Below are 16,470 nucleotides of genomic sequence, written 5' to 3'. Positions count from 1 at the left end.
ATTTAAGTGTTGGGGCCTGCCCATTGTTCAAATAGAAATGAAGATAAAATTAATGTTAGTAGTGATAGGATACAGATATTAAGCCTTCACAATTTTTCATGTTTAAAATTCATAAAAAATATAAAGTGACTAATTACCACACCACAGAAACTTGTAACTAAAAATTTAAGAACTCAAGATTAATTCTTTATCATCAGAGCAAATACAGGCTTTAGACTTAGTAAAAATTGCTACAAGAAAGTGTGTTAAGGGATGTTGGAAAGCAGTTTGGGTATGCGTGGTTATTGAAATGTATTTAGTATTATACATCATGTAGATTCATATTCTACTAAAAATATGAAAATTGTGAGAAATATAAATACTGACTGTGAAAGAATGGTAAGAAGATAGACAAGATAAAGAAATATTCACATCAGCATAACTTACTAAGTCATAGCACTTCCCCCATGATGAATATCTATAGCAAAAGGTCTAAAATAACAAGTAGATGAAGATTGTTGAAACATGTATTCAGAACTGTCCTTGAAAGCATCAGTATGCATTACATCAAAGGGAAGTAATAAATGAAAGTCAGGAACAACATTTTACAAATGTATTTAGTTTGTGTACCACAATCTTCATGTCTAGGTTAGTGTTACTCATTCTTTTGCTTGTGAATAGCACTGCTTTGGACACAAATGTCTGTCCATTCATCCTGTGCAAATGTAATTGGAGTTGTGACATTTTATGGGACCACTGCACACATTTTTGATTTATTTCTTCATTGTACATAAGGTGCCTGGCACCAACTAAATTTTCCATTTCTTTCCACATTTTAAATTCTATGGTGGACATGTTATAATATTTTTGGATGTAACCTCTTCAGTTTTGTTTATGAGACCATAAGTGAGGTTTTCTTTGAAATTTTGCAGACTCACTTTTTGTCCTTTTCAACTGACATAAAATACACAAGATGTGGGCATTTACCTGGGTTACTTTGATAATTCAGTTATATACTTTCTTTCTACACTTCAGGTTTTGCAGTTGTGCATACTGTAATATCCCACCATCTGGTCCCTATTATCACAGTCATTCATTGATGTGTTGATACCAACACATATGGCTTTTTTACCTTTTTGTCCTTCAAGCCAACACGGTGTTTTGTTTACTGAGTCCAAAACCACTTCACCTGCTGATGATCAAGTTTTAGATGTTTTGTTTCTGCAAGAACTTAAATACAGTTGAAATTGATTGTGTCTGTGTAATTAAAGCTATGTGTGCCTAGATATTCTACAAGAGCTGCTCAAGTGTAGTTCCCATTAGCAAACACATGATGACTTGTATGTAGGGACTTCAGAAGAGTGTCGAAAACTTTGCATTGACAGCATAAAGTAGTTAATGTCGAGGTCAGGGTTGTATACTGTGTTCTTTCTAAAATAAAATTTAAAATTAAGAAGACTGCTCATTGGAGAATTGCAAAACCAAAATGTCTGATGAGATGTTTTTGGATATTGCTTGCATTGAACTGCTTGTGCTTGAATCTGCCTTTTCACCTGATAACCATTTCCTCAATACACACATTTTCATACAGGTAGAAGACAGTAGGAACTTTTCCTTCAGTTTCTCCACAAATGGGTCAATCTCTGCTTTGTCATCATGTAATTCACAGAATTTGAGTATGCTGTGGTAGGTGGTCTCAGACTTGTCCCTAATGAACATCTGATGGTACCAGGATGTATAGCAATTTTCAGTAGTGGGCCAGTGGTCCCTGATCTTGAGCCAAGGGTCCAAATCCATAGTAATAAAAAATGCTGTGAACTTCAACCTTTCACAGTACTAACAATGATTGTTTTTCTTCAAAACTGTTGCTGCATATGCATTAATGCTAGAAATCCAAGTGGCCACAATTTCTTCATTAAGGAAAGCTTTAAGGAAATCCAGTGGTGAATAGCTTTCATCCAAATCCAACTTCATATTTTTTGTGATTTATGGAATTAAAAGTTCACATCAGTCTGTTTTTCTTCAGTTACTCTTCAGGCTACTTCATATTCATCATTCTCCTAGCTTCCTATTGTTCCTCACAGCTGTTGATTCTTCTAGTTAAATCTATATCCAGACCTTAATTTTGTTTTCCTCATAGTAACACCACTGGTCTTTCCCTTGCATTTATCATACACACACTTAAAGGACTTACCACAGGACTACCATTTTTACTAGATTATATCCAAGTCAGATTTCTCACTTTCTAATTCATTTCCATGTTTCAGAATTTCCATCGTTAATTTCCAAGCTTGTAAAGAAGTTTAAAGTCTGTCAGAAGTAGTGGATGTGTTTGTTTCAGAATAGGGTTTCAGAACACTTATGTAAGTCACTAAAAACATTTCTTTCTACTATCAAATTGGCACTCATATTTAGTATGTTTTGTTAATGAAAGCAGGTTTAATGTATCTCAGAATGGCTAGTATGGATATTAATATTTTTACTAATTAAGCAGAGAACAATATTTTGACCTTCCTAGGTAATCTTCAAGTTAACAAAGAGAGAGCTTACAACTGATCATTGTCCACATGTCTTAGGGACAAGAGCATAAATGGGTACAGGATTGTAAGTGGCATTGCAGTTAGATGTTAGGTTATTAATTACTGTAGATATAAAGGAGTTCCTTTATATAGGTTTAATTTTGGTTTTAGTTGCTGTATAAGTAGGACTTCTTTGATTTTGCATTTGTTGTGTTTTTTTTCCCTACTTTGTATCTAGGTGTTTTCTATAGTTATATTGTGTTTATTTGATTTGCAGTGTTCAAAAATATGTTAAGGTGTTTTTTTGTGTTCTTTGAATTTAGTTTCCATTTTTCTGCTTCTCCAATACAGAAGCCATGGCACTTGTATTATATTTGGTAAGTAATGTTGGTGTTGTGTTTGTCAGTGTAGTTTTTACAAGACAAAACCACTAACATTGTCAGCTGCCTCACTGTTTACTGTATATACTAGTAAATCAGGCACCTGTGATGTGCAGATAGTTGATAACTTGTCATACTCTGTACAGTTTTACACTGTTTAGGCCTACTGTCATTTGAACTGACCAGTGGAGTTTAAGGTGCTCAAAATTATTTCAGCCATCAAATGAATAAAATACAACCAGTCACACCATGCTATTATTTAAAGGCTACTACTAGTTGTCTCAGAATGTCAGAAATTATGCACATTCTACACATGCACGGTGTACTATTGATACACATTCTGATATCATGTAAAAACAACAAAAAAGTACTTGAAACCAGTAACAATGGATATAGATTAGGACACAGTAATTGATAACAGAGCTTTATATAAAATGAATGATAAACATGTAAATATGAAATATTCTAAATTAACATCACCTCAAAACAAGTTCATGAGTTTACTATTTTTTCTATAATTTTGAAAAAAAAAGTTACAAAAGCATTTCAATTAACCCTTTCTCAATGGGCTTGGTACAAAAAATACACAGATTTGTCTACACACTTGCACACATTAAGTATTTGCATTGTAATGTTTGATAAAGCATGTGTATCTTCATAAAATCTGGTAAAGATTTAGTAAAGATTACAGGTAATTTGTGTAAACAAAATCAGAATTTTAATTAAATATTTTTACTTTAGATTTGTTTGTGAAAATAGATTGTTTCATTACTAGTCTCAGTGTAAAGTGATTTCATGTTACAATTAAAAACTATTATTCATCCCACAAATCTGAAATGTTACTTATGTAGTCACTAAAATCTCATAAATACATTTAAACTATTTGTTTTTAGTAAGACTTAATATTTTATTTTCTATACTTTAACAATGTGGAGTCGGTCACTTGACCAACCTCGTAACCATCATAAAAAAGTAGAAATGAATATAAATTATGCTTTTTTCATGCTAGAATGACTACATATTATAACATGAAAGTAAAGATGTTTAATGACTACATATAACATGAAAGTAAAGATGTTTAGTCTGAGAAGCTTAAGTTTTATAATGTTATATATGAATATATGTGTGTATATATTTTTTTTATTATATTGACCTTCCAGTCATGACTGCCTCACATTACATAACTTGCAATGGTGTGATTCATGTGTGCTCAGGTGATGTATTCAGTTAATATAAAACTGACCTCTTGTTTCCACTGTCTTGGCTGTATTTTAGTGAACTAATATTTCGTAGTATATGGTCACATTTCTATTATTACAGTTTAGAAATAAATTATTAAACTTGTGTTTCTTAAAATATAGAACAGTAAATCAAACACTTATCTATTTTCACTAAGACCTTTCTATTTAATTTTTGCTGGACATAAGTTGCTAAGTTTTTAAAAATTTTGCACATGGAGGATATCAAACAAAATTATTTTATTTTATTTTATTTTATATATATACAGTTGAATAACCCAAAAATTATAAATAAGTACACTGATACCATAGAATTCCACTATAATTTACTAAACGTAGTCTGCTCGAAGTTTCATATTTTATAAAAGCTGAATAAATCTTAGTTAATAAGCTTAATTAAACAACCATTTGAAATGTATTTATAAGGTTTTAGAAATTACACAAGTAATATTTAAGATTTTTGGATGTATAATAGCCTTAGATCATAACATGATATCACTGAGACTAATGAAATACTACTTTCACAAACAACTCTCAAGTAAAAATATTTAATTAAAATATCTAACACAAAATACTTGTAATTTTTATTAAAAGTCTGTCAGATTTTTTTAGATACAAATGCTGTTTCAAAAGGTATAGTGTAAATACTTAATGTGTGCAAGTGTGTAGATAAATATGTGTATATTATACCAAGCCCATTGCGAAAGGTTTAAGCATAGTTGCATAGGTACTTGGACAAGGCAAACAGTCATCCACTTATTGGAGGGTACCTGCTTCAATACTGAGTTGCTATCTCGAAGTACAAGCAGTTGGAAGCAAACTTCACAATGCCAATCTGTGTGCAAGATGACCAACAAAATGGTCACAGCAATGTATGAAGAGTTACCTGCAGGGGTACAAATAATATATTCAGTGAACATCAAGATAGGATTTTTTTATTCTTTTTTCACAGATAGGTTGTGCTTCATCCTGTATCCACACAGCAAGTTTATAGTAAAATACAGAGAAGCTAAAACTACATCCATCTTAATTCCCTTACAAGAATATGATTGTGGTGAGAGTTTGGTGTTGGCAGAAATAAAAACTAGTATCATTCAAAGGTAAAGCTGGGCAATTAATGATATTTGATAAATGGTTAGCAAACAGTTTCAGTAATGAATAATATTCATCAAACTATGGCATATATAAATCAACAATGAAATTGTTAGAGGCAGGTGTTGCCAGGTAGTTATCTTACTTCTTGTTGGTTATTCACAGAAAATAACAACAAATAAACTTGTTGGCAGGTGCTGCTAGGTAGTTAAATTTTAGTTGGTTATTTGCAGAAAATAATGACAATAAAGTTGTTGGTGGCAAGTGTTGCCAGGTAGTTATCTTCTTTCTAGTTGGTTATTTATAGGAAACAAAAGTAACGGAGTTGGTGGTTGGTGATACCAGATAGTTGCTTTTCCTCTGGTTAGCAGTAAAGAATTAATTACAGTGACAGATGTACTTAGTAAGTTAGTAATAGAACAAACAAGTCTGGTGGAAATATTTTGAGTACATGGATAGTTGTAATAATTGGAAAACCTAATTTTGATTAGTTGATCATTTTTTTAATAGTCAGAGACACAAATTTTGATTTGTCAGTTTATTCATAATTTTGATAATCGGTAATTTACAAAACAAGAACACATTGATGTGACTGTTGCTTGTCATCATCGTCATGAAGTGCCATACTTTGTACTGTGGGCAGTTGTTTCCCTCTACCTTTCCTTGTCTCAGATGTTTGTGATTACATAAGTTAACCTCTCTCTGTGTAGCCAAACTAAACTGTCCAGGATATTCTCCCAATGTCTGCTGCTGCTTTTCCCAGCAGATTTCCCATTTCTTACCAAGTGTTTCATCACATGACCAAATAATTCTGCTTGTCTCTTCCATTTCGTACTAAATGTTTCATCACGTGACCAAATAATGCTGCTTGTCTTTTTCATACTTTTGTTGTCATTGTACATTTTTGTGCTTTCTTCTTGCATAACTTCTTCATGTGTGTTGTGGTTTTCACAGGAAACCTTAAACATTATATACAGAAACCATATTTCAGTTGTATTGAGTGGATTATTTTTTATTTGTGTGTTTACTATCCATGATTTGTAACACCACATCATAGTTGGTTTGATGTAGAAGCTAAGAACTGATGTACTCTGTTGGTCAGAATACTTTTTTCTCTTTATAAACATAGTCTTAGCTTGTGTAATTCTATATTGACCTCATTTTGACATCTGGCATTTGATGTAATCTATATCCTTAAGTAGTTGACCTTGTTGATTTGATAGAGAAGGGTCCCATTTAATTATAATGTGCATTTTGTACATTTATTTCTTTTTTAGGTATAAGCATGTTTTCTGTTTTCTTGGTGGTTAGACTGGGTCCTATATTTCTGCTTTCTTTATTTACAGTGTCATGTAACGAACAAAGATCTTTGACAGATTGTTTAGGCAGAGTATTCATGATGATACTTTGTAGAATGTATGGCAACTGCTTGTTGTGGAGACACGAGTGTAGAAGACAACATTTTGAAAGTCTTCAGTCTTTTGAAATGTTGTCCTCTGCACTTGTGTCTCCGCAGCAGGCAGTTGCCATCCATTCTATAAAGTATCAACTGAAGATGTTTTCCATTCTTGCTATTAACAGTGTGCCATCAGCATATCTGATATTGTTTACACTGTTAACTCTAATACTTATGTTTGGTATGTCTTCTATCTTGTGATCATTTTACTATTCAGGGAGAAGAGATCAGAAGATAACACAGATCCTTGATAGATTTCAATTTTTATCTTCTGAAATTAGCTAAGTTCATTCTCAACTTGACTTCTGTTTGTTTTAAAAAAGTGAGTGTGATATGTATCACACATTTCAGAAGTAATACATGATGTGCTGAAATACACAAACAACTACACTGAATTTTGATCAACAAATATATATTGTAATTATTGAACAGATATTCTGTATATGTATTAAATATGAAGATCACTTATTTTGAAGTAACTAGCAAATCAGTTGTTGCTAGTTGGAAGAAGGCATAATACTTGTTAGTTAGAGAAGACTGCTTTAAAACATTCTAACCCAGGAATGAAAACAAAACTTAACGGATGTAGTATAGGTAGTTGAACTTCAGTTTCTGTTGGTTGTTATAAAATTGTGGTGAAAGTAAATGTTATAAGAATGTGCCCAAATAACACTTTCATACACTTATGCTGCAAAATTCTACACATATCAAATAGATGACCAATTACTGCAACACCTGCAATGTAATTGGATTGGCCCAACTCACAATCTACAACGTTTATTGGACCAGTCCAGTTGAACCATATAATAAATGTTTTCACACATTTTAATTGCAATTTTATTACTCTGGGAAATTTCCTTTATAAGTGTTAACTACTGTAGATTGCTCTGAAAAAGTAGCATCATATCTTTGTTTTTAAGAATCAAAAACTCTAAACATAAATTTTCAGTATCCTGATTGCTCTGAAAAAGTAACATCATATCTTGTTATTAAGAATCAAAAACTGTAAACATAAATTATTCATTGCAGCTAGTGTTTTTACTTTTCTAATGCATAAAACATAAGACCAAATAAAATTCAAATAAGCAACAAGTTTTCACAATTCTTCTGATGAGCAAAAGCATTGATCATCTCTTCTATTTTATTCTCCATCACAAAATTTATTTCCCATTCAGTATTCAAAATGGCAACATGAGACAGTCTTTCTTGTTCATTGGTAGAATGTAAGTAAATTTTGATCCACTGTTCAATTGTTTACTGGCATGCATGTGTTCACACTCTGACAGTTAGGAAATGAGTGAAGAATCAACAGAAGTCCAACCTCATTCTTGATATTCTTATGGTTATTTTACTGTCTATTTATCCAATCTGTATTCTTTGCCTATTTTCATTTTCTTTTGTTTTTCCTCTTATTTTATCTTTTCATTTTATCTTGAATCTCCCTCCGAGAGTGTATGGTTTAATCTGAAGTGGGGGTCAAATGACCACTCTGACTCCTCCATGCACTGCGGGCATGCTTCTAGTTACTGCTTAACTCATTTTGTGCACCATTTAGATGGTATATATAGAAAAGATTAACAGCAGGAAATACCAAACTAACTTTTTCTTCAACATACTATCATTAAAAATATGACAGTAAGAAATAAAGTAAAAATTAATAAATAGTCTAAATAGCATTTTTGATAGAAAGAAAACTTTGTAAAGAAACTATAATTTGATTTGGAAACTACTCTCAGGATGTGTTTTTGCATCTTTTATTTTACAGGTGAAGATGACAAAAGATGAAATACTTCGACTTACGAAGGATGATATTATTGAAAGGTAAGCTTTTGTTTCTTGGGAGTTATAAATAGAAAATTCTAAACAGGGTAGAAAATGCATGAGAAAATTTCTACGCAATTATTGTTTTTGTGAGCCACAATGTTACCTTAAAAATTATTTATTTGTTAATGTTAGATATACTCATTTTTTAAGATTGTTTTATGAGCTTACAATACTTTATGGATTATGGTGACACATTTTTTTTCAACTGTTTATGAGAGATTATACTTTTAAATGTGCCATGTTTTTGTACTGATTTTTAATTTAAAAGTAAAAATTATTTTACGCTTGCTGATCATACAAAAAGAACTAATTGTAGTTTTGAATTACAAGTAAAATTTAAAGTTTATCAATGATATACCATTGTTAATATTTCCTTGAATTTATCTACTGCACAACCAGAACTGTGAACTGTAAGAAAGTTACCTGTTTATTTTATTAGCACTTACTTGTTTATAGTTAATAAATGACTATGCCTCATCAAAAATGTATACAAACGTTAATGCCACCCTCATCTGTTACATGTTTTTCAAAGATGAGCAGATTGTAATAAATCATTACTCTTAATTTTACATTTCCATTTGAAATCTACATTTGATTAGTTTTAATGGGTTTTTTAAGGTTGTATTTATTTTTAAGTGTGCTTTTACAATTTAAAGTTTATCTCTTTATCAAATTTTAGCTTATTGCTGAGCATTTTATTTATCAAGGTAAATTGTATATTGCACCTGACAGTATGTGTAACTAAGGTAGATCGTATATTGCACCTGACAGTATGTGTAACTTGAGAAATACTGGTATTATATGTAGACATAATCTTCTAATGTTTTAACATCTTTTAAGGAATAGACTAAGAATTTGATGTTCAGAAATATAGTAAGTTTGACATAATATTATGTATGTAATTTACATACACATAAAATTTTTAATATGACTTTCATAATAACATGAAACATGCAGGTGTCATTTCATTTCCATCAAATATTAAATGACACGCAATGTTAAATAGGTATACAATTAAATATATTTTAATTAAGTTCAATATGTGACCACTTAAAAGTTGGCTATGTAGTTTGATCTTGCAACATTATCTTCAAGAAGGATTTGCCAAAACATTTAGCTTGTTTCATTCACTCTTTTTTGCCCTTCTGTTTGTGTAAGCAGAACATATATTGTTTATGAGCATTGACTCGGGGTTTCTGGACTTCTCACCCTATGGTTGCCTATATTTTTGAGTTCCTCATGTGGCTCTTTAAAATTTTAAAATTAGTTACTCAGTGTCTTCAATTTTGGGTGACAAGTGGCTTTATTCCATACCTTTCATTTTTCCCATTTCTACATGATCCTTGTTTGCCCTGTCCTTTCCATGTTGATCCATTCCTTCATGCTTCATCAACTACTGAGATTTCTGTCACTTCCAGTCTGGGATATTATCATATTCCTTCCTGTTCTTACCTTACCTCTATTTGCATATCTGTCTGTTCCTTGTTTCAACTCTCTCTGATGGTGTATGTCTTCATCCTTCTGGCCTGTGGTTGTCGTCAGATAATTTTGCCTTCAATGTTGTAAGGTTCTTATACCATCCCTTCTCCATTTTCCTTTATACATATTTACTTTCCTTCCTACAATCTCTGTGACTTGTGACATTTTGGTCTCATTTCTTCTATTTGCTTATCCTCAATTTTCTTTTTCTGCCCTTCTCCTAATCTGGATGGACTCCTCTCTCTTATCTGAACCCTTCATTATTATATTGTTTGCTTGGCTTTATTCTGCGGTGCTTATTCCCAACCCATTTCTATTGCATCATTCCTCTTCCTGTGATCTTTTCCCAGTAACCCTACCACTTGCATTCAACATTTGATCTAGGTGGCTTACTTCTCCTTGTCTTTTTTCTGGTGTAAGAGGAGGTTTTACTATAGGACACGTAGAGGACTTTGCACATGTTTATCTCCCACTACAAACATCACATTGCTATTTTTATTTAGTCATGTATTTGCCTACCCCAGTGGATCTTCTGATCTACTTCTCTCAGTCTTGGGGTGTCCTTAGGATGCTTCTGGAAGAAGTGCAGTGGTCCCTCTTCCAATTCAGTGTGGGATTCAAGCTAATCTTGTGAGCAGAGGTAGAGCACTTTATTGGACATTATAATAATCCTAAATGAATATGGATTTCCAGTAGGTACTTCTCTCCATTCACACTTCCCATCTTTTTTCTCAATATCTTCTGGTGCTCATGTCTTCTGACAAATTTCAAAGAGATAGTTCAGGGTGGCACATAAAGGGAGTTGCATCGTGTGATAGCAGTTCTCTATTATTGGTGGAGAGGTGACACATAGAGTGATTTAATTGAAAGATGTCTTGGTACTTTAGATTCAGGAAATTATAAATAATATTAAGAAAAGACACTGCTTTAAATGAGAACCAAAGAGTGGCTTGCACTGAAGTGAGGCAAAGATTTTCTTTCATAATTTGGTTTGATTAGGAAAAGACACTATTTTAAAGAGGTACACAAAATTACTATTGTATCATGCTCTGGAGAGAAATTAAAAATCATATATGTAACTAGCAGAGAAGCTGCCCTGCAGTTGTCTGACTGGCCAGTATCTTGGTGATCTGGAAGGTATGCTTTTGCATTGGGAAATTGCTCCTGACTTCTAACTGCATCTTGATGAGCAGTTTGATGTGTTTCTGTATTTTGGGGTTGTTCCTGGCTTCATCTCTCATTTTTACTTTTTTTTTTCATACTTCCATCTGAGTAAAGAGTGTACCCTGCTTGAATATTGCTTCTCTAGTCAGCCCCTGCTGTTGTGTGTCTTGGGCTCTCTGTTACACTATTATGAGATTTGTAACCATATATCTTAAATTGATATTTTTCTGTTTGTGTAACCTGCATTAAATAGTGCTGGTTTCTCCTCTCACTTAAAAGAATCTTGTAATGTGTAATGAGAATTTCAGGCAAGCCAAATACTCTTAAATTATGTATTTCAGGATGGCTTGTATTATCACTTTTATTGATAAACAGAGAACAATGTCTCAACTTTTTTAGGTCATCTTCAGGGTAACATCATCAGATTTGTTTGTGGTTTTTTTGTTTTTTTTTTTTGTTAATCTGAACATGACGTAGGAAAGTCGAAACGTTGTTCCCTACTTATCGATAAAAAATGATAATACCCATGGGTAAATTCTATGTCAAATCATCCAGGGGGCTGCAGGTGACCCCCACAGAATGTCATGAAAAATTCACATGAGCTCATCTACCCATATAATGAACAATTGTCAAAAATTAGATAAATATTTTTAATAGTTTCTGATATTTTCCACCCTGTAAATTTTAGTTTTTTGTTATTTTTGGTGAATTCATTTTCGGGCAAATTTGGCTGCTTAAAGCTGCAAGAGTAATGGTGGTAGAAGGCTGAAATTTGCTACACTGACTGAATTAATCTCACAGAATTCAAAAATGGGTCTCAAACCATGTTTATCTCTCTTAGTATTTGCATAGTGAGGCAGTAAAATCACCTGAAAACCCAAAATCATAAAAAACATTGGTTTATAAAATAAGCCATATCTCTAAAACTTAATATGATACAAAGCTGATTTTTTTTTCTAATTTCCTATAACATATCAGTTGATAAATCAACAATTGCTGTAATTAAAAGTCTGTTAGATCTCTTGTAAAAAAAATGTAGCTGCATGCAACTTTTTATGATTTAGCTAAAAATAGCCCTATTTCAGGCCACAGTTTGACCATGTTACCAGTTATTTAGCCTTTTCAGATTTTTACCATATATTCTTACATCTCTGAATATGATCTACAAAAAAAATCAGGATGGTGTTCAACCTACTTTTTGAGTTATAATTTTTTAAAGTATCCTCTGACCATACGTTTTTTATTTAAAACAAAATTCAGTTCAGGTGTGTTACTGTATGCAAATATATCCATACAATTTTGAAACATACCTGTCAGAATTTTATGAATCCAACTGAAATGTTCTGACCAGCCTTTCACAATGTTAAATAATGAAGTTGTAAGAAAAAGGAAGAAAGTAATCCATTTCTGAACAAGTTTATTGGCATAACTAGTCAGATCACATGGCAATGCAAATATATTGTGTATGCATTACAGTCATGCAGATATGGCTGAGTTTACGATTCATAATATAATAAATACAAAAATAAATCAGACACAAAAGGCACAGCCCTACAACAGGGTATAACTGAGAAAGATTATAGTCACACCAAACTGCAATAATCGTGACAATGAAATGTTTCAAAAACTGCTTTTGCGATAAATTAGCTTTAACAACATCAAATAAACATTGCTTTCTTCAGACAGCTTGAATACATTTCTGAAATTTGAGTTTATGTTGAGATCACTTTGACTTAGAACATAGTAGCAAGCACTACTGCCTTGCACGGTAGGTACACTTATCATACAAAGAATATGTTGGAAAGGAATCCAGTTTTCATCTTTACGTGACCTTGCAGGCCATGAGAACAGTTCATTTCTTGATTTCTTCATAAATTACACCAACACATCGACTGTTCATCTGATCTATCTTTTATGTTTTCCACATACCATTCATGATCGTATATGCATGCCACATATTTCCCTGGCTGATAATTGTCATTGCTATCATTAGACCCTATTTGAGCTGCTGTAGCATCACTTTCACTGCTACTACCAACAGTTACAACTGTGTTCACATCATCACCTTCTCATGTACAATTTGTTGGTAGAGTGGGGAATAAAGCTATGATGTGACCTGATACCTGCCACAGTTTTGCATTTTTCATAGCACTCAAGTAGATCAAACTTTACACAATTCTGCAGGACTGATTCCTGATTGACAAGAAAGAACTGAATGCCCTGAATGTTGTGGTCCTTTGCCCAATGGTACATATCAGAGACACCTCAAATTTGATAATTTATTATTTTTCACAACCTTGATTTTTTTGAAGATCATGTTCAGAGATGTAAGAATATATGGTAAAGGCTGATTAGAATATTGCAATGGGATTCATAAATTATTTCAAATTTGTATGGATATATTTGCACACAGTAACACACCTGAATTGAAGTTTTTTTTTTCAAGTAACAATGTATGGTCAGAGGATACTTTAAAAAAATTATAACTCAAAAAATAGGTTGAACACCATCCTGATTTTTTTTGTAGATCATATTCAGAGGTGTAAGAATATATGGTAAATATCTGAAAAGGCTGAATAACTGTTGACATGGTCAAACTGTGGCCTGAAGTAGAGCTATTTTTAGTTAAATCATAAAAAGTTGCATGCAACTAAATTTTTTTACAGGAGATATAATATACTTTTAATTACAACAATTGCTGATATATCAACTGATATGTTATAGGAAATTTGAAAACAAAATCAGCTTTGTATCATATTAAGTTTTAGAGATATGGCTTATTAAATAAGCCAATGTTTTTTACGCTTTTGGGTTTTCAGGTGATTTTACACTATGAAAATTCTAAGAGAGATAAACTTGGTTCGAGACCATTTTTGAATTCTGTAGATTAATTCAGTCAGTGTAACAGATTTCAGCCTTCTACCACCATTACTCTTGCAGCTTTAAGCAGCCAAAGTTGCCCGAAAATGAATTCGCCAAAAATAAAAAATTTCTTAAATTTTACAGGGCTGTAAATCAGAAACTATTAGAGATATTGATCTAATATTTGGCAATGTTTCATTATATGGGTGGATGAACACGTGAATTTTTTTCAAGGCATTCTGAAGGGGTCATCTGGAAAATTTGCCAAAATCTGGATGATTTTGACATGGAATGACCCCCATACTAGCTGTTCTTAGATACATTTTTATTTCAAGTGTTTCTCGTCATCAAGAATTACTTTTAAATTATCTCTTGGCATTAAAATCTGCTGTAGGTTTTGCCATGTTATTTGTTTATGATTCTGTTCTCCAGTCTTCTAATTCCTGCCTCAAATCTTTGTTTAAATCATTGTTCTAATCCTGTCACCTGTATATTTTTCAACATTCAATTTATTGATATTCCCATCACACACTTGTTCTCCATTGCACTTCAGCAGCCTTTTAGTTCTTTCAAGTCTGTAAAGTGTCGTCTTCACAGCTGCTGCCATAGTTCTCATGGTCCTTACTTTGTTCTACATCTGCCTGAATCATTTTTTAATCAAGGCTCTTGTTATTTGTCCTGCTTTTTGCTGAAATTATTATACAGTTTTATAAGTGGTATGGCACACAATCAAATTCAGTGATACATGCTATATTTTTAACTCTCAACATAGGCTCTGTCAATTTGTACTTGTTTAGTATTTATAGAATTAAAACTTCTGGTTTTCAATATAATGTGTACATATATATATATATATATATATCTACAGTATTTGGCAGTATTATAAGTCTTTACATATAAAAAGGTATATTTTTAATAAATTAAAACATTTGTCTGTTAATTTATTGTATTTGTTTCAAATAGTCCATGTGCAAAGTAATTTTCATGTTAAGATTAAAAATACATTTCCTTATCTCAAAAATCTAAGATTTCCTTATTGTGATTCCTAAAACCTCTTAAATACATTTGTCAACACATTTTTTTTTTTCCTCGATATTCATTGAGGGTGATTCTGTAACCATTTTGTAGTAAATTTTATAAACACATTCTTCCCTGGAGACTCATTGAGGGAGATTTTGTAACCATTTTATCGTAAAGTTTGTCAACACATTCTTTTCTGGATACTCATTTAGGGAGATTTTGTAACCATTTTGTAGTAAAGTTTGTCAATACATTCTTTCCTGGAGTCTCATTGAGGGTAATTTTTTAACCATCTTGTATTATAGTAAAGTTTCTTAACACATTCTTCCTGGATACTCATTGAAGGTGATTTTGTAAACAATTTATATTTAAGTTTTTCGACACATTTGTTCCTGATACTCTTTGAGGATAATTTTGTATCTGTTTAGTAGTAAAGTTTGTCAAGTTATACTTTCCTGGATACTCATTGAGGGTGACTTTGTAACCATTTTGTTGTAAAGCTTCTCAACACATTCTTTCCTGGAGACTCATTGAGGGTGATTTTGTAACCATTTTGTAGTAAAGTTTGTCAACACATTTTCCTGTAGACTCATTGAGGGTGATATTATGACCATTTTGTAGTGCTTTCTTAACCTTTTCTTTTGTGGTGACTTCTTGATGGTGATTAGGTAACCATGTTCTAATAATACATAAATATGTTATTTGTTTTGTTATTAGAAGGATGAGGTATTTGTAAGACACAATTCATTATTTTTATGTATTACACTAATGTTTTTTTCAAAAAATGTTCACTCGCTAATCTCTTTGACTCTAGCATCGATAATTCTATTAGAGACTATTATTTCTGCTTGGACAGTTTTATTTTTTCAGCAAAATGTGAAAGAAGTAACCCATTTTTTATTTTTTTCCAACCTTATATTGCATTTCAGTATCTTTCTTATGTTCTGTTCATTCACTCAAGTTATCTGTGTTGTTGAAGTTTTAGTGTTATTTTAAGTACAGTTTTTACCATACAAATCTAGTGTAGGATATACTACTGTTGTTGTTATTATTTAACTTATGTCTTTGATGTTTGTGATTTTTAGATGGATGAGACAAGACAAGTACATAGACAGTTTGGAAGCAAAGTTTTCTGATAATAATGAAAGTTGTAAGTTTATTTTATTTACGTAATAGTTCAGTATACCAATTTTCCAGAGTGTGATAAATCAAAGTATTTCAAAAGTAATCATAGAAACATGACATTTATAATGGACATACAAGATGTTTCTTCTGGGTTCACAAAGACAGTTAAAAATGAGGATGTTAACAGTAAACTGTGAAACTTATGAGATGGTGTAAGTATCACTGTCAATAATGGTAGGAAATTAACATAACTTACTGACAAATTTCAAATATTGCTATAATAGGATATTTAGTATTTAAGTTGCTTTACTGATGAAAAGTTTCATTTATTG

General features: G+C 31.9%; 1 protein-coding gene across 3 annotated transcripts in view; it reads left to right on the top strand.

The window, feature by feature from the left end:
* The window catches only part of fl(2)d (Pre-mRNA-splicing regulator female-lethal(2)D), an 83,178-nt gene that overhangs the window by 15,935 nt on the left and 50,773 nt on the right, over window positions 1-16,470 (top strand). For 2 of the 3 annotated variants that reach the window (XM_076501004.1, XM_076501005.1), the window contains 2 exons: window positions 8,430-8,485; window positions 16,099-16,163. In XM_076501004.1, coding sequence (XP_076357119.1) covers window positions 8,430-8,485; window positions 16,099-16,163 — 121 coding nt within the window. Of the gene's footprint in view, window positions 1-2,821; window positions 2,876-8,429; window positions 8,486-16,098; window positions 16,164-16,470 lie in introns of all 3 variants that reach the window. The other variant, XM_076501002.1, reaches the window with a different exon arrangement.

Source organism: Tachypleus tridentatus, chromosome 5, assembly GCF_004210375.1.
Source record: "Tachypleus tridentatus isolate NWPU-2018 chromosome 5, ASM421037v1, whole genome shotgun sequence".
NCBI lineage: Eukaryota > Metazoa > Arthropoda > Merostomata > Xiphosura > Limulidae > Tachypleus > Tachypleus tridentatus.
This window is presented reverse-complemented; position numbering and strand designations above follow the sequence as displayed.